This window comes from Erpetoichthys calabaricus, chromosome 13, assembly GCF_900747795.2.
Source record: "Erpetoichthys calabaricus chromosome 13, fErpCal1.3, whole genome shotgun sequence".
NCBI classification, from domain to species: domain Eukaryota; kingdom Metazoa; phylum Chordata; class Cladistia; order Polypteriformes; family Polypteridae; genus Erpetoichthys; species Erpetoichthys calabaricus.
In genome coordinates this window covers 35,479,033-35,498,182 of record NC_041406.2, presented here as the reverse complement: position 1 = coordinate 35,498,182, position 19,150 = coordinate 35,479,033, and the positions used below count along the sequence as shown (strand labels likewise).

Here is a 19,150-nt window from a genome sequence, read left to right as displayed (position 1 = left end):
TGTACCTTTTCTAGCACTACTATGTCCTTTTTGTAGCCTGGAGACCAAAACTGCTCACAGTACTCCAGATGAGGCCTCACCAGTGCATTATAAAGCTTGAGCAGAACCTCCTTGGACTTGTACTCCACACATCATGCTGTATAACCTAACATTCTGTTTGCCTTCTTAATGGCTTCTGAACACTGTCTGTCAGTTGATAGTGTGGAGTCCACTATGACTTCTTAGTCCTTCTCATAAGGTGTACTCTTGATTTTCAGACCTCCTATTGTGTATTTAAGCCTAACATTTTTACTTCCTATGTGTAATACTTTACATTTACTGACATTACATTTCATCTGCCACAAATCTGCCCAAGTGTGTTTGCTGTCCAAGTCTTTCTGTAATGATTTAACAGATTCCAAATTATCTGCCAATCCACCTATCTTGGTATCATCTGCAAACTTAACCAACTTGTTATTTATATTAAAAATATCAGCGGCCCTAGCACTGACCCCTGTGGAACACCACTCTTAACATCAGCCAATTCTGATAAGGTTCCTTGCACCATCACCCTCTGCTTCCTGTGTCTGATCCAATTCTACAATCATCTACAAACAACACCCTGAACTCCCACTTCTTTTCGTTTGATGCCGAACCTCTGGATGTACTCGCTAGCTTCCTTAAGAACTTGGGGGTGATTTGTTTGATTTCAATTTATTTAATCTGAGCAGTACTTCTCCCTGTACAATTTCCAAATCCCTCAGTTACCTCCTTAGTAGCCCCGTTTACCGTTGGGTGGTTATCCACTTCCTTACTTGTGAAGACTTCAGAAAAATGCAAGTTTAGAGTGTCTTCTATTTCATTGTCTATATCTTTTAATTCACCTTTACTATTCCTGATGCACTTCACCTCCTCCTTGACTGTTCTTTTACTACTAAAATACTGAAAGAATCTCTTAGGGTCATCTTTCGCCTTATCTGCTATATTCCTCTCCAGCTGTCTTTTAACCTCACTAATTTACTTCTTAATGATTGCCCTCATGTTCTCATACGCCCTACAATTCATTTTGGAGTTATTAGTGTTATATGCCTTATACAACTGTTTTTTTTCTTTTGCAGCTTCTTTTTTAACTCTTTATTTACCCACCGCTGAGTTTTGTTTTTTTAATTTTCTATTAATTCCAAATTTAGGTATGTATCTGTTCTGCATTACATGCAAAACATTTTTAAACCTGTTCCACTGTTCCTCGACTGTCTCCACACTTAAAAGCTTATCCCATTCTATCCTCCTTAGACTTTCCTACATCTGCTCAAAATTTTCCATACAAAAGTTAAACTGAACAATTTTAGTTTTTGCATTCGCACTCTTATTATGGTCACTTGACCCTAGTGATTCAATCACCTCTACACCCTATCCTGATTATTACAAAATGCAAAATCCAGACAAGCTTCACCCCGTGTTGATGCTTAAACAAACCCAGGCAAGTTTGCTTTACCATGAGTTCAGAGAAATTATGGAAGTGTTTGGGAATGTCGACAAACTCAGCAAAATGCATTAAAGTCAATGAGGAAGGTGGAACTGAAATAGTTTTGAATGGGTTATAATGTTTCAGTGGTCTTTAAATTGTCCGTCAATGCTAGAGAAACATCTGTCAACTATGCTGGGCTGATTATTGTAGCCAAAAATATGACCTGAGCTGTCAGACAGCAGTGTTAACCACTGCACCAACATTCTTCAAACAACCAAAGACACAGACAGAACAATAACCACAAATAAAATACAACAAATAGCCACAATCTAGCAATAAGTAAAAACTACATCCTTGCTCTCACAGAGTTCCAATATTTGGTGCACTAATTGTCCATGCTACAAAGCAGCAAGCAGCATGAGACTGGCTCGTTCTGGTCGCAGCTGGTAGGCCTTTTTTATTTCAAATCTTTCTGTGCAGATCTTTTGCACTTCTTTCTTCCATCAAGAAGACAGAAACGCCTCGTAAACAGTAATAAATCTTTAATTAGTATTGTTATTTCACAGAGTCTCAAGAGTTTTCTGACTTGGGGAGGGGGTTAGTTTTGAGTCTTCACTGTACCACATGGCTAATTGCACGTGCATTTGGCCAGTATATGAAATAAGCCTTGAGCCGGTGCACAAGTGACTCAGCGCACAGAGATCAATGTTATGTATTCAATGGTAGTACTCATAATATTCTCATTATGGTCAGCTAATGTACCCCTGAAATAAAAATACTATAACTTACGCATATGGGTTGTAAATCCATCTGCAGTACTGAGCAGGTAGTGACATCATGCATGCACAACGTAGATTGGCAGCAAAGTAAAATGTGAGGTGAAGTATGCTTACAGCATGCAAAAGTGAATATTCTGCACGTGGCTGCTACAGCTATGTGATGGCACTCTGGCCTTGCACAGCATCTTGGGGCACAGAGAAAAAAATGTTCACTTAAGCCGGTTGCATGGCAAATTTCTGAGAAAATATTCTGGGAACTAGATCACTCTGAAATAAAGCATATTCGCTTCAAGAAATGCTTTGGTGAATTTCACTGATCAACAGTAGTCACTGTGCAATTTGGAACCATTTCAGCTGGTAGGAGAAATAGTGGATAAGCCATTAACCTTTAATCCCAATCCCCACCTCAACTCACTGTTACTGTGTGATCTTAAGCGAGTTGCTTAACCTGCCAGTGTCCCACAAACAGAAATATGAAAACATTTCTTCTTTCTACGTTTGTAATTCACTTTTAATAAAATCATCATCATCCTAATGGGGTCCATGTTTGTTCTATAAATTGCATTGTCCCTAATGGCTCTATATTTAAGTTGGATGCTCACAGATTTTCTGAGCATCTAACCTTTAACAATTGTATACACTACAGTGGCAGTGATCGCTATAGCCCCCAAAAGGCTACATCATGTACCATAACTCACACACCTCTTATTAGACAGAATGTCTGACTTCTCTAATATTTGTATACTGGGTTTTACTTAAAGTTAGCCCAGTGATATACACTACTCACAGCTTAACGGTACTGGGTTTGCTTGTTCTCTTTGCATCAGAATGCTATTTTCTCCAAGTATTTGACTTCTTCACACATCCAAAATATGTGTGTTAATTTAAATAATACATTAGAACTGGATTAGTTGTGTTTTGTGTGTGTGACAGTGATTCACTGTCTTGACACCTAGGGTTGGTTTTAATGCTCGCTGTGATCTAAATTGAAATGTGTGAGTTCAGCAATAAGCTTACTTAATAGTTAATGAATTTATTTTTGGAGAACAAAGACAGAGTAGCTAACAATGTAGAATAGCAGCTTTAAAGTCTTACTATATTGCATACATTGGTCAGTTCTATGTTAATGTCTTCTTACATCACAGTAAGTGAATAGCCCCCAACATAAAGTGTTATTGATGTTTTGAAAGTTCTATTAGGACCAAGCAAAACGTGTATTAAGACTCATGACAAAGCAGTATAGTAACCGACTAATTGATGCACCAAAGCAACCAATGTTCTTAAGTGTTACCAAAGAACAGTTTAACACTGTTCTTATGTGTTAACAAAATATATACAGTTTGTATTTTATTACACTATTGCTGTTCAATTAAATAAATCAATGCTTATTCATGTAGAAGTATATGATGCATTGTTCTGTACTCTGCTGTTACTTCTTTTTATTTGTAAATTTGTGTATGTGCTGAGACGATCTTCAGAAAAGAGAAATACATAAGAGGATATTGAATTGAGGTGGTAGATCTTTATTGAGAATGTGCAAGTTTTTGGTTAACCTGCTTCTGGACTTCTTAATAATTTATTCTTATTTAAATGTTGTGTTTGCACTTGTGCTCTTCAATCTCTCTCTTGTTGTTGTATTATGCACACGTGCAGTAAATGTAACAAAACACACCTTATTTTGTTGCATGGATCAGAATCTTTAAGGAACTTTCAGTCACTTTGTAAATAACTCCTGGCAACAGGCTCTGTCATGTGTGTTGTTCAAATCACTTTAATACAAACCCTCATATCCTGCTGTTTTTGCATTCAAATTAGTAGTAGTGAACTTACAGTACATGCATGTCCACCCAACAGAGGGCATGGTGGGCACTGCAATTGCAATCGAGTTACAATTGATACTAGACTGTTAAAAATAAAGGGGCACTGTCACGGCTGGATCTGCTATCAAGGTGACTTGGTTTTGCACCCTGGGGTCCTGCTGACAAAAGGGCCTTTATGTATGCAAGAAATAGAAAAAGTCCAAGTTCACCGATAGGCACTCACAGCAACACACTGTCCAGCATCCATCCACACTCCAATTCAGTTACCTTACAATTGATGCTCGCTGTGATCCAAATTGAAATGAGTGAGAAATATGCTTACTTAATAGTTCATTAATTTAGCTTTGGAGAGATAACATACAGTGCAGTAGGTAATTTAGAATGGGAGCTTCAGTCCACACAATGTCCATTCAAACCAAAATGAAGCCAAAAATTAGAATTGGTGGGGCACAATCATAGAAGGGGTCTCATAGGTCACGTTTATAAGACTGTACATTTGTTGTGCTATCAAACAGTAAGACAAACTGGATGGTCTCTCAATATAAGTGGTGCAGTGCTGTTTTGCCAAAAAAACTATACCTGCTGTATACTAACATTTGCAGTTTAAGAATAAAAAGTAAATGATCAGTGTGGACAGTATGGGGCTCTCCAGCTCTACAAACCCAACACAGACAGACACAGGCTACAAGTTAAAAGCACAAATACACTTTATTGAGAGAAACTCTTCTTTTTACAAGTGTTTTCCACCACTGCCACAAATATCACAATAAACACAAGTACAATTCTTTCTTTTCTTCCCTCTCTGTCTTTTGGTCACTGCCTCCTCCGTTTTGTCCACCTTCCACCCGACTCTGGATCCCTGTGAGGCAGGCAGCTCCTTTTATTTTAGTTGCCCCTGAAGTACTTACAAACATCTGCCAACGTGCTCTGTCAGAACTTCCGGGTGAAGTAGAAACCCAATGATGCAGGGCTCTTCAGTCCTCGCAGCACCCCCTGGTGGCACCTACAACACCCAAAAGGACTGAGTTAAAGAACTCCAAGTCCCATGATTCCCTATGAGAAACTGGTGCACCGTGGCAACTCTGGGAGGCTGCCATCTAGCGTTCCAGGGAAGACAGTACTCCTTATGAAGCTGCCTTTCCCCATCCTTCCATCTCCTAGGCATCCTGGCCAAGTAAGAATGCTGTCTGTTCATAGCATCAGTTGAACAAACCATAATTACCTCAGTTGAGACTAATACGTTTGACCTTTTAGATATTAAGAAAAATGCTCATTTTGTTGCTTCTAGCAGCAACAAGTGGGCAGAGTGGTGGCTGTGAGGTAGGGATCTGCACTGGTAATCGGAAGGTTGCTGTTCAAATCCCGTAAAATGCCAAATGTTTTTCTACTTTGTTGAGCTCTTGAGCAAGGCCCTATACCTGCAATTGCTCAGTCCCGGGTATGACGTTAATCTGCATCTAGCCCTGCATGTAGGCCCTCCGACCTGCAGGGAAATACCTGGGGGTTGGTGGAAGAGTTGGCACTCCAGCCCTCATAAAAAAAAACCTCACACTGTTCCATTCCATCTGAACTAGTGTGGTGCTGAGGTGTCACCTGTCGCATGGCTGCATTCGGGTCCTAATATGGGATCCTGAGGTGGTTTGTCATGTGGTGGGTGTGGCAATGCGCTGTATAATGTTGAAGACAACCAGGCCTCTGCAGAGGATAAGACCCACCAAACAGCGCCAAACTTGAATGATGCCATCTCTCTGTAAGGTAGGTCAGTCAGTCATTTTCCAAACCGCTATATCCTATCAAAGGGTCATGGGGATCCGCTGGAGCCAATCCCAGCCAACACAGGGCGCAAGGCAGGAACAAACCCCGGGCAGGGTGCCAGCCCACCACAAGGCACATGCACACACCAGGGACAAATTAGGATCAGCAATGCACCTTACCTGCATGTCTTTGGACCGTGGAAGAAAACCGGAGCACCCAGAGGAAACCCACGCAGACACGGGGAGTCTCTGTAAGGTTTTATATTGTATTGGGTGCAAATAAGTAAAACCAAAGCATTTAGTTACATATTACCTTTTTTCCCACAAAGTGTCATAATCCTTTTAAAAATGTTAAATTAATGTTTGTTAACTGTGCAATCAGAAGAAAGTTGACTTCCCACAAATGTGATGTTGGACTTATCAGTTACATTGTAAAACAAAAATGAACAACAAAGGGAGGTGAAGTTGACCGAATATCAAGTTTTGGATTTTTTTTTCTACTTCAATGCCTGTACCTGATTTGTTATTGATGTTTATGATGTTCATAATATGTGAGTATGTGCATATGTCTGGTGGTTTGTACACTCTGGGGCTCGTGGATGTTTTAATCCAGTCTTGGGCACTGAGTGTGAACTGAAAAACTGGATGTAATACTTGCTGTACAGTTTATAATTAAGCTACACCGCCTGCTGTTTCTATCAGCGGACTGACTGACGTTTTTCTCAACAATATTCTACTGCTGATTTTTTGCAAAATATGAATGGATCTACAATGCCCAGTCATCCATGTCAGCCCAGTTTATAGTGCTATTGCTTCACTGCCCTACATGGCAAAACTTGAATCCCAGCCATGCCTGTGTGGAGTCTATACATTCCCCCCATGTCTCTATGGGTTCTTTTCCAAGTTTTCCAATTTTCTTCATACTTCCTAAACAGCATCAATTTAGATTAATTGATATTTCAAAACTGTCCAGTATGAGTGATTATGGATGTGTCCTGTCCAGTTCTGGGTGCTGCCTTGTGCCCAGTGCTGCTGGTATAGGCCTCAGCTGCCTATCAACCTATATTTGAGTAAAGTTGGTGAAAACAACAGGTGGATATTCTTTTATACCCAAGTATTTAAGTGTTCTTTTTTAACTGATATAGTGCTGTTTAACCCCATTGAGTCTTTATACCTTTGGTTGATTGTTTTATATTGCATCCTCATAAGAGGAAATCTGGTTAATACTTTAGTACAAAGCTGCCTAAAAGGCATCTATCTGTCACTTCCTGCTATATAATAAATAATCCCTTATTCTTGTTAAAAAGCAATAAGTGACTAATAGATGCATTATAGGAGACCCTTAAAGTGTCTGCAATATTTGCAGGCTCACTCCAGAGTCTTAGTGACTTATATTTCATTTTCAGTTATTCATCACCCACATTTCTGTTTTTTTATTTCTTTAAAAGAGCCTCACCACACTTGTTGTGAAAGATGTTTTAGAAAACATGAGCTGAATTAAATTGTTGAGCTGAAGGGCAGCCATTTGATTTCACAAATGTTAACCATAGACAGACCTTTGTAAACCGTATGTCTGGAGAGTTAAGACTCCACCTCTGCAATGCTTTTTTAGTCCCATACATAGCATAGTGAAAGTATTGTAATGTAGTTAGAATTCTGAGCTCTAGTTTTCAATAGATTTACAAGTACGTGATCATTTCTGGTGCAGTGTCTGATTGTGTGCATCTGTCTATGGCTGTGGACAGGTCAACTGATTTCTGTTAAGTCTGCCACTGTTTTTTCAATCCTGAAACACTACAGTCCCATTGATTTTGAGCACAGTCTGCTCACAGGAATCTTCATCTGACTGAAAAACTCAATTTTTTGACTGGCACTACTGTTTTGAAAAATTCTATGAATTTTATTCAGATTTTTCTGTGTTTCTCACTGATCTGCTATCATAAGTTTACTACGGATAAAGAATTTGCTGTCTATAGCATTTTACTTTTTGAAAAATTTTCGAACAAAATGATCAAGAATAAATAATATTTTCAGTATTTGTCTTTGAAGTCCTTTATATCCTTATATATCTACTTGCCTGTTTTCCATCTATTGTCTCTGTGTCTGCACTCAGTGAAGATCTTTATGCAAAAATAATCTGAATTGAAATGAATCAGTCATATTGTCATTTAGATTTGCTGCAGTCAAGTGGGCAATGTTACTAGTTTTACTAATTATAAATCTGGACTATGGAATACAGAGGTGCCGCCAACAACCGTGACATGAGTATGTAGAAAGTTGCATGAACTCTTTTTGCAGATTTTCTTCTAGTAAAACACAAATAAGCATTCAATACAAATTAGAACACCAAGTGATTCAATGAATGATCACTCATTTTTTTCTTGATTTAATTTTTGGTGTGCTTTTACCTTTTCATTTTTTTTTTTTCTTACATTTTTCTAGGGTGGTTCTCCCTTCTCTCCAAATGCTGTCATCAGCCTAAATCAAGCAGAAGAAAGGGCTGTCACTCTGGGGAAAGAAGTTGGCTGTTTCACTTCATCCTCCAAGGAGCTTGTTTCCTGCCTAAAAGATGTGGCAGCTGTTCAGCTGAATGAAGCACAGACTAAAGTAAGGAACTCTGGTTCGTTCTTGATCGTTACTGTCAGATGCCGTGACAGTATTCTGCTTGTAGAGTTCTCATTTACTTTAAAGATGAACCTCTTTCACAAACTGATCTTCTTTTCATTAATTGTATGTTTAAAATGTAGAGATATGGAAATAATAGTTCACTATACTATTAACAAGTGGCAAAAAAATAGAATTACATCTTGTCTCTCTGTGTTTTTCATTGTTCATGTTAAAAGAAAGTGAATATGAAATGTAGGCATATAATGTCCTGTGATGATAATAACTTTTTTCCATGTCCTAAAATGTTTCCTGCATTTCTACAGACTAAGTTCATTTCATTAAGCTGTTAGTTCTGAATGTTCCACATACAGTATGCCCCTTTATAGTACTTACATGTATTTGCTGTAACTTTAATTGTGGTTTTTTTTCACAATTATCTTTAAATACTAAATATCTTCCCCAAAAAATATACAATTTGACTTCTAGTCAATTGTCCAGTTCAATAATAAACACTATCATAAAATATGCTCCATAATTCAGGTGTGGGTAGGCAAAGAAGTGACTTTGTCCTCCCTAGATGTACTGTAGGTTATTAACCACCCAGGACACAAGCTTACCAGCTTACATCTGGCAGAGTGTCTGACAATATCAAAATTAAGAATTTGAAAGTTCAAAAACAATTTTCAGTTCTAAGTGATGTGTGTGTCAAGAAAAGCCAAAGCACCTTGATTGTCTGACTGTTGTCTTTAAAATGATAGATTGATAGATGGGTAGCAAACAGCCAAACACAAATTTTGCAGAATTTTAAACAGTAAAATAATAAATAGGTCTCTAATCTCTTTTAAATTAACTCATTAAAATATCAAAAAATCTAGCCAGAATACATATATTCTACAGTCTGATGGGAGTTGCTAAAAAGATCTTAAGTGTTTCAAAACACCCTTGTGCTGAAGGTGCTTCACAGTTTGACTAAGGTGTCACATAGAAGGTATTCCTGTGTCATGGTGGTTTTAGCACCTCTGGAGAGACTAAGAAAGTTCCCAGAACCCTGCTGATGAACTTGTTCAGTATTTTGGCATTTCCTTTTTTGATTTTGATATACTTTGTTAATCCCCAAAGTGAAATGACTTTTGGCATGAACTTTGAGCCTGCTGCCTCAACATGCCACTGTGTGAAAGGCCACACACACATTACACATTTGCATTATGAGCCTCTAATTATTGTACATTATTGTGATGTCTTCTTTTTCTTTACATTAGATATTGCATGACTTTAATTCTCTTTTTACTTATATTCTTAGAATTTAATATGCACTATATGATCAAACGTATGTGGACACCTTATTGAGTTCAGGCGTTTCCCTGTTAACAGGTGCATGCAGTCGAGCAAATAGCCATTGTCAATTACACACATTGGCAGTAGAATGGGTCGTTCTGAAGAGCTCAGTGACTTTAAACGTGGCACTATCATAGGATGCCATATAAGTCACAAGACAGTATGTGAAAGTTCTGCTCCGCTAGGTCAGCTGTATATGATATTATTGTGAAGCAGAAGTGTCTAGGATCAACAACAGCTGAGCAGTGAAGTGGTAGACCACGCAAATGCAAAGGACGGGGCTACCAAGCCATGAAGTGCAACGTGTGTAAAAATTGCCTATTCTGTGTTACATCACATGCAGCAGAGTTCCAAACTGCCTCTGGAAGCAACATCAAGAGAAGAACTGAGTGTCAAGTGCTTCATGAAATGGGGTTTCATGGCTGAGCAGCTGCACACAAGGCGAAGATCACTATGTTCAATCCTGAGCGTCGGTAAAACATACCATATTTAAATTCTGGATCAGTAGAAACATGTTCTCTGAAGTGATGAATCACACTTCACTATCTGGTGGTTCGGTGGATGAATCTGGGCTTGGCTGGTACCAGAAGAACGCTGCCTTCCTGGCTAGACAGTAACTACTGTAAAGTTTGGGGTGGAATGATATGACTGTTTTTCAGGGTTTGGCTAGGCCCTCTTGTTTCCATTGAAGGTTTCTGTTAATGCTACAGTATGCAAAGATATTTCAGACAAATGTGTGCTTCCAACTTTGTGGCAACAATTTGGAGAAGGCCATTCTCTGTTGGACTGTGCCTCTGTACACAAAGCCAGACCCATAAAGACATAGAGGTACGTGAGTGGCCTGCACAGAGCCCTGACCTGAACCCTTTTGAGCACCTTTGGGATGGATTTATATGCCAATTGTGAGCCAGGTCTTCTTGTCCAACATCAGTACTTGACTTCAAAAAATCTGTTTTGTCTGAATAGCCATAAATTCCCACAGACACACTCCAAAATCTAATGAAAGCCATCCCAGAATAGTGGAGGCTGAAATAAGCGTAAAGGGAGGCAACTCTTTATTAATGCCTATGGTTTTGGAATGAGATGTCTAGTAATAGGTCAAATGGTCAGGTGTCCAATCAAATTTTTGGTCATAGAGTGTATATGCATCAATAAGAATTCTAGTGTATTGATATACTTGATAAAAAACACTTGAATAATATGAATGGTAAAACGCTGCATAGAAACATATATGAACAGAAGAGAAAGCCCAGCAAAGCAAGACATCAACAAGCTAAAAGAAAATTTCTGGGGTCTTACTAGTAACTAAGATAGAAAGTTTTGTACGACTCATGACTGGTTGCCCATTTACAAAAGACAAATGTGTCTTCTACTCACCTATCATATCTCTACAACCCAACCGATCTTTCAAATTCATGCTCAGTGGCCCACTGGTATGGGCAGAATTTGAAAGCTACCCTGATATTATTGCTGAGATAATCCCCAGAAACACTTCTAGGGTCAGGGACCCTTGATAATAATCCAGAGCCAATATGTTCAGAGCTCCTTCCTCTTAAGCCCCAACTCATACATTTAGACTGCTTAATACATAATACAAGTCAATCTTCTGATGCTACTTGACACCTTTGGGAGCTCTGCTGCCATCTCACCAGTCCCTGTTACCTCTTCTTCATCTTTGGTGGCCTTTGGTGAAGCAGGCACTCTGGCTGCATTGGGGCTTTGTAGGAGCTCTTTCTTTCTCTCCATTTAACAGTATTTGATCCAACATTTGAAGTATGGACCCTGATAAGCCTGTTGTATACTCCCCATATCTCCATTTTGTCCTTGACAACCTGTCACTTCCCTTATGTTATGAGATTGGGTTAGCATTAAATCATAGCTTCTTCCGTTATGGGCTTTGTAAAACTATGAAAGAATATCTGTATGCTCTCTCTTCTGTTAGAAAATAAATGATCTAATAACTAATCTTTTGTCTTTGTGTTACAAATAGTAATTTCCACTCCTTGAGGTTATAGGCAGGTAATTAGAGCCAAAAAAACTCTCCATGCTGTCACATTCATGTAACGCAAAGCTGTAGTTTATTAAACACTGGTTTCCTGAGTAATGAATCATTCTTTAAAATAAGGAGTTGATAGATAAGAGCTTTTTTCTGTTATTTTATAGCTGTTGGCAGTCAGCAGCCCATTTCAAGCATGGGGCCCAACTGTTGACGGAATAAATGTGCGAGAACCATCATCAGTGGCTTTCCAGAATGGCCGCTTCCAGAAGGTTGACCTGATGATTGGCACTTCTTCAGAGGATGGTCTTATTAGCAGAGCAAAGAAAATCAAGGTAGGCTGTCTAATTTTTGTAGCTTCTGTGCAATGCTTTTGGCTTTGGGTTACGTAACATAACACATAAAATGACATAATATAACATACCTGATTAAGGCACTTCAGGGTTGCAGGGGCCAGAATCCAACATTGAAGCATCAGATGTAAGGCAAGAATCAGTTCTGAATAGGGTACCGGCCCAATGCTGATTTACTTTTGTGGATTTAATCTCACTAATACCAGTTTAGAGGCACCATTTAAAATCATGACATGTCTTTATGGATATGAGTGGAAAACCGGAGTACCACTAGAAAAACTAATAGAGACACAGGAAGAACATTCAAACTCAGACAGTTACCGGGTACCTATATTTTTACAATTCTTTCTCTTTTTAGTTATGGTTGTGTGCAGTTTACATGCTCAGACTTTCCATCTCTATTGCTTTAGCCTGGTCACTCATCAGATGCTGTTTACTGATGCCCTTTTATGATAATGAATTTGAATGTTGCTAAAATTTCTAAGTATTTTTGACAGTTTGCAAAACTTGACCAAATAGAAATAGTACACTAATGTCTGCAACCCACTTCCTCTGCCACAGCTCTCTCTTGATGTTTTAGACTTCCCATAATGAAGCCATTAGACAAGCCTCCCTCCTTACTAAAAACAGCAGACTTATTGTAGGCATGTTGTTTGGTGTTCCCTCACACCTACAACTCTGCTTGTAGGATGGCAACATGTACTTATGTTTCTTCTTCTAAAGAAAGATCTAGAGTAACTTTGAGTCTCTTTATTATCTATTAATGATACATTTAACTTTAACATTAAAACACACAAACAGTGCCAAATTCCATACTATAGTACATTTAAATTATCAAGGTCAGTTTTGCATTAAGTCTGTTCCCCCACAGCATCAAGGTGTAAATAAGATCCTCACTCCAACGTATCCCTTAAAGAGAGACCCTCTTGCCTTCCTCTCCTCCTAAATGCAAGGCAAACACTTTCTCGGGTTTCTTTTAGCTTCCTTAATGTAGCAATTTGATAGCTGATAGAGATAAGAATTTGTTTTTTCATGAAGAGACAAATTGCTGCTCTTGCATTTCAGCAAAGCCTAACTGTATTCCTGGCATAGCCAGTTTGTCTGGTGTCATGCACCACTGCTTGCTTAGCTATAGCTGCTTGCCCCATTACCTCCAATTATTCTATTGATTGGATTTTATAAAAAGGATAATGTAAGAGAGTATACACTCACTGTTTGAAATCCTTCCCTCAAAATTAAAGAAACAATAAACATAAAAAATAGCAGTACAGAAAAAAGGAAGACTGTTGAGGCTTATCAGCAGCCATACCACCTGCGCTTCAGAACAGGTCATCCACCAGAAGCTAAGCATGGTCAGGCCTAGGCAGTATTTGGACGGGAGACCAACTAGGACAGAGTTGGGCAATGTTGGTCCCGGAGGCCACAGTGGCTGCAGGATTTCGTTCCAACCTAATTGCTTAATTAGAGACCAATCCTTGCCAATCTCACACCTTATTTAATTTTATGGCTTGTTAGTCTGTGGGCGGAGTGGTGGCTCTGAGGCTAGGGATCTGCACTGGCAATCGGAAGGTTGCCGGTTCGAATCCCGTAAATGCCAAAAGGGACTCTTCTCTGTTGGGCCCTTTAGCAAGGCCCTTAACCTGCAATTGCTCCGTTAATCTGCTTCCACTTGGGGGTTGGTGGCAGAATTGGCACTCCAGCCACCATAAAAAAAAACCTCACACTGTTCCACTCCATCTGAACTAGTGTGGTGCTGAGGTATCACCCATTGCATGGCTGCACTCGGGTCCTAATCTGGATCCTGAGTTGGTTTGTCGTGTAGTGGGTACTGCAATGCACTTTATAAGTTTGTGCTCCTTATCTCCCTCTTAGTCTGCAATGTTAGGTTCATAGATCGTAGATTTTCCAAGGATATTATCCAAATGATTTGAATCCTAAAGCTGATCATTTTCATTTTGTCACATGTTTATATTAAGTGTTTTATTAAACCAAGTAGTTCATGATGAATCCACACAGGTGTAAATGGAAATAAGTTAGATGTTAGAACTGCTGGCTCCTTTGTCATTTTATCTTATTTCTAATAAGGAGCCATTAAAAACAGTGAATGTAGCTGTTTAAAACTGAAATGAGCAATTAAGGGTGAGAAACCTTAACAAGTGAAACCACTAAAATTAAGCTTCAAAATGTCACTTCAGCAACAAGTGCTTCTTCAGCTATAATTGACTTAAGAAACTCGATTGGAAGAAAAACTTGCAGCCACTCCAGGACCGACATTACCCACCCCTGATCTAGGAAACACTGGGGTTGCTGCTGGAAGAGGTGTTGGTGAAACTAACGGGGGGTGCGTACCCTGTGGTCTGTGAATTGATCCCAATGATCAATGCAGTGATGGGGACACTGTGCTATAAATATGGCACCGTCCTACAGATGAGACCTAAAACCATTGTCCTTACTTTCTCTGCTTATAAAAGATCCCTGGGTATCTTTCAAAAAAGTAGGGTTTATCCCAATGCCGTGGATAAATGGCACATCAAGGCCTTGTCCATTCTGGCCTCCCATTATTCCCTGTCTCTAATTGGCTATCATTCTCACCTGTTCACCACATAATAGCTCATGTGTGGAAAACATACTAACGCAATAATGGCTGCTGTTGCATCATCGAGATGGGTGATTCACATTGGTAGTGGTTGAAGTGGTTCTTTGTCTATGTAAAGTGCTTTGAGTAGTGAGAATAGCACCATATAAATGTAATTAATTGTTTCTGTTATTATTATTATTATTATTATTATTATGTATTAAAACAGTTCACTTTGGCATTACCTTCAGCTTATCCATAACTTTTTAGTTTGCCCCAATGTTGATTTGTACTTTATACTGTACATCTGGGCAAAAATATGCCTATCATTCTTGTGCATCAATAGACAATATTTTCATGTTTTGTTGGTGTTTCTATGAAGTGTGTCCTGAAGCTATGGCACCCAAAAGTGTCTCTTACTATCCCCACGCTGCTACTTTTTTGTTTAAAAATGCAGACATTAGTCTTTGTTTTTGCCTTTTACCCACACTACCCCAGCATTTTTAACCTCCGAAAACAGACTTTTGAAAATGCCCTCTACGGCTCTATACTTCTGAAAACACCGGCTCAGTGTTACAATATGGATGGGTGAAAATGCAGACTTTAATCTTACTGTGATTGGTTCGCGCTTATTATGTTGCCCCTCAGGAGCAACAGGATTGGATTGTGTTCATTACAACCTTTCATTCAATGACTGGTCACCCTTCATAGAAGAAAAACAAATTCCAACATAGCTGACACTGAGGAGTTGCTTTCCATGCTACTTGTTGTGTTGCTTATCTGATTGTATCTAAATATTGTTTTATACAGTTTGAATGCTGCATGCATGCAGAAAATGCAAATAATTTACTGGTCACTAAAGTTTTCATTTTACTGTTAATCCTGTGGCCAGTGGCGTTAGCATCCCTTTAAGGACTTTTCCAGTAATGCTTGTATGCCTACTGGAGCTGCACATCTATGTCATATCCTGTTAGTGTGGGCAGAGATACTTTCATAAATGATGGGAAAAAGCTGATACTAATGGAGATCGTTTTTGTTTAAAAATGCTATTTTTAAATGAAAATGTAAAAGTATGAATGTAGTTTTAGTTATACTAAAAACGAAAATTGTGTGAGCACTGAAATAAAACTCAATGGAACTTTCAGCCACCACAAATTTTTAGAAAACCTACAATGCTGTAAATACTAAAGGGATCAGGATCTGTTCTAGCGAGATGTGACCTCAGACATCCAATTTTTCCATCATTTGATGTATCAATGAAAATGGCGAGAAGTTGCTGCCTTAGGCTCTATTGTAGAATCTTCCCTTAGTGCTCAGTCTTGTCAATTTGTGTCTGGGTCAGCAATTGTTAATATTTTATGTACACCTTTCTAAACCCAAAATAATTAAAACAGAATACAACAAAATGATCAATTAATGCATACATTATACTGATATCAGTTAAACCCATAAAACCACTTAAAATAATTTTAAAAGCTGTTTATGGGTTGAATTGGATTTAGTTTTGTTAAGTTTGATTTGATTGTATGGAATGTTACGTGCTTTTTTTCAAATTCAATAAAAGATTTTTTAAAAACGCTGTTTATGTACAGTCTCAGTAAACACCTACTGTACATTTTAAGTCTGTGTTTAGAAGTCATCCATGGTGGACTTCATGAAGACTTTGAGGAAGACTATTCCATAATGTTCAAGTAGAGACATAAACAGCTCTGTTGCCCACTGTACTAGTCTTAGGAATAGCAAGGAAAAGGCTCATATGAGAAGATGAACGTTGGTGGGCTTTTGCAGATCAGGAACATTAGATGGTGTTTGATTATGCACAGCCATGTAAGTTAGAAGGATTGTGTTTTAATATGTGATTTAATTGGTAAGCCATGCAGTTTCTTTGGAGTAGCACTATGGCTTTCTCAAGACTTTGTGTGACATAGCCCTCTAGTACCAGAATTCCAGGCATAATGCACTTTTTTTTCCTAAGTTATTATGTTCAATAACTGTGTTTATTCCCATCCTGGAAAATTACACTACACCCCTCACTGTAGAATTATGCATTCAGGCATATGGACTTATGGTGCAAGCAACAGTAGACATGTGCTTATCTGCCTGTTGAGAAAAAGATTAAGGATTTTAAAAAGATTAAGGATTTTACAAATTACTTCTGCAATAGCAGACCAGTAAAAGATGTATTACTCTCAAATCAGCTATAATGTCTGCCTCTATATTGCTCTTGAACATGCTCAGATCTAACATCAGGGTGACCTGCGGCTCTGCTTTCAAAAGGGTCTTAGCATATATGAGAGAAAAAAATCAAAAGCCTAATAACAGGAAAATTCAAAATTTTCAGCCCAATACAGACAATCCTCTAAGTAGCACACACCCGTACCTCACTTCAATCCTCACAATTATAAGCCTATCCAGTTAGACCTAATGCACAAAAATATGATTCCTGATTGGTTGATATGGGTGGGGCACAATTAGAGCAGGTGTCGCATAGGTCACTTTTATGAGCTTGTACATCTGATGTCTGCTGCCAAAACAAGTCCATATGAATGGTCGTTCTAAACGACTGCCCAGCTGTGCAGCGAGAAAAAAAAAAGTGAAATAACAAAGGGATGCTAAAGACACTGTTTTGCTGAAAACTATACCTGACATTTTCTGAAGTCCTTCACATTTCATTACTTGTGTAGAATTTGAACCTTGTATCCATGCCTGCATACTCTGTGGGTCCTCCACATTGTACATACTGTGTTTAGAGAACTGATGACTGAAAATTGGCGCTGTGTGTGTGAGTGTGACCTTTGATGGATTGGCACCCATTACAGAACTTGTTTCTGCCTGACAAGTGACGTTGCTAGGACAGATCCATGTGCAACTGAAGCTGGCTGAAGCAGGTTCGTTAATTTTATAGATGGGATGCAACACATTTTGCAATGGTTAGCACTACAGCTCTGTCACTTCTAGGTCACTGAATTTGATTTCTAGCCTCGCTAGTGTTAGTCTGGAGTTTGTTCGTTGCCCCCATGTTACCACAGATTTACTGTTAGCACACAAGTTATCTGCCACATCACAAAGATGTGCATGTTAGGGTAATTGGAATCTCTAAATTCAAACTGTAGCAGTATAGAGACTGGATGAATGACTAAATTAAGCCAGTAGTGTCCGGTCCATGGCTCGTTTCTCTGGTTGCCCAAAAATGGAAAAGAAGCTTTAAGAAATAATAGCTATATGGTTAAATTTGGGGAAACACCATGTCATAGGGATGCATGCTGCTCCCTCAGGGTTCCACAGAGTTTAATTTCAGGTCCAGTCACTGTGCACTGTCTGTCACGTAGACAGGAATGATTTAGTGTAAAAGTATCAGGAGATTGATGAACACTTAACAGCTTAAAGACAGACAAATATCTGGAGGTCACGAAGACCAAATCCAATACGAAAATCAAAAACGAAAGCAAAAAAAATAAACATGTTTAAAATTTGTGGCTCATAGATCAAAAGAATGCTCTGAAAAATCATTCACAAAACTGCTACAATATCCAAAATGTACCTTCAATAAGAGTCCAGTTTAAAAATTGTCACACAGATGAGACTTCCAGTAACCGTTCCCTAGCAACCCACCACTGAGACAAAGCAACAGCAGTGCGGAATGGTGATGACCATGTCAAAAGAAAATGATGCTGCAGAAATGAAATGTAACGTGTTCATAACATAAAATTACTTTGTCTCAATACAAGCATGAAACTAAGAACTCGGTTATATGCACAATGCAAAATAGTTAATAATAATTATAGAACGGATTTATTGCATAGGATACAAATTACAAAAAAAAAAACGAGTGGCCAATTCCCAATTTCATGATACTTTGTGTGATTTTTGTGTGTCCTTCATGCATTCATCTAGGTTATTCAGAGGGACTTTGGTTTCCTCCCTTATTCAAAACCTGCGGAGTCAGGGTGACTCTGATTTAGCCTGGTATGAGTATGTGTAGGTGTTCGTGAGTGTGCATTACTTGCGTTCCTTCCTGTAGATGACAATTTCTCACTGCAGCACTTCAGGTTGGCTCACCCAGGCTGACAGTTAAATACTTTCTTAAATGATGAGTCTATGTAGGTCAGACTGCAGTTGTGCCATCTCAAAACTCTAAAAGTCCCTTAAACTTGAAAAAAATGGTACACCTTCAGAAGAAAATAGATAGGCATGCATCGCTTATCCGAACAGTGCGTCAATTCCAGACTCTGGCAGGATCTTTGTCACTGAAACACTGCTTATGAAACTCTGATCTGGATAGGTGTGTGTATACAATAGTCCTTACAGTGCTACTAAAGTCAAATGCACACTAAATTTTTAAGACTAACAAGTCATGTTTGTGGTTATGCACTGTCACTGAGAAAATTATTAGGAACATTATACTAATAGTGGGCAGAACCTCATTTTCCTCTCAAAACAGCCAGTTCCTTGTGGCATGGATTTCACAAGATGTTGGAAACATT

General features: G+C 38.7%; 1 protein-coding gene across 1 annotated transcript in view; it reads left to right on the top strand.

Moving 5' to 3' along the window:
• tg (thyroglobulin) overlaps positions 1 to 19,150 on the top strand; it is a 335,665-nt gene that overhangs the window by 226,042 nt on the left and 90,473 nt on the right. The window contains exons 41-42 of the mRNA XM_051936137.1: positions 8,243 to 8,407; positions 11,906 to 12,073. Coding sequence (XP_051792097.1) covers positions 8,243 to 8,407; positions 11,906 to 12,073 — 333 coding nt within the window. The remainder of the gene's footprint in view (positions 1 to 8,242; positions 8,408 to 11,905; positions 12,074 to 19,150) is intronic.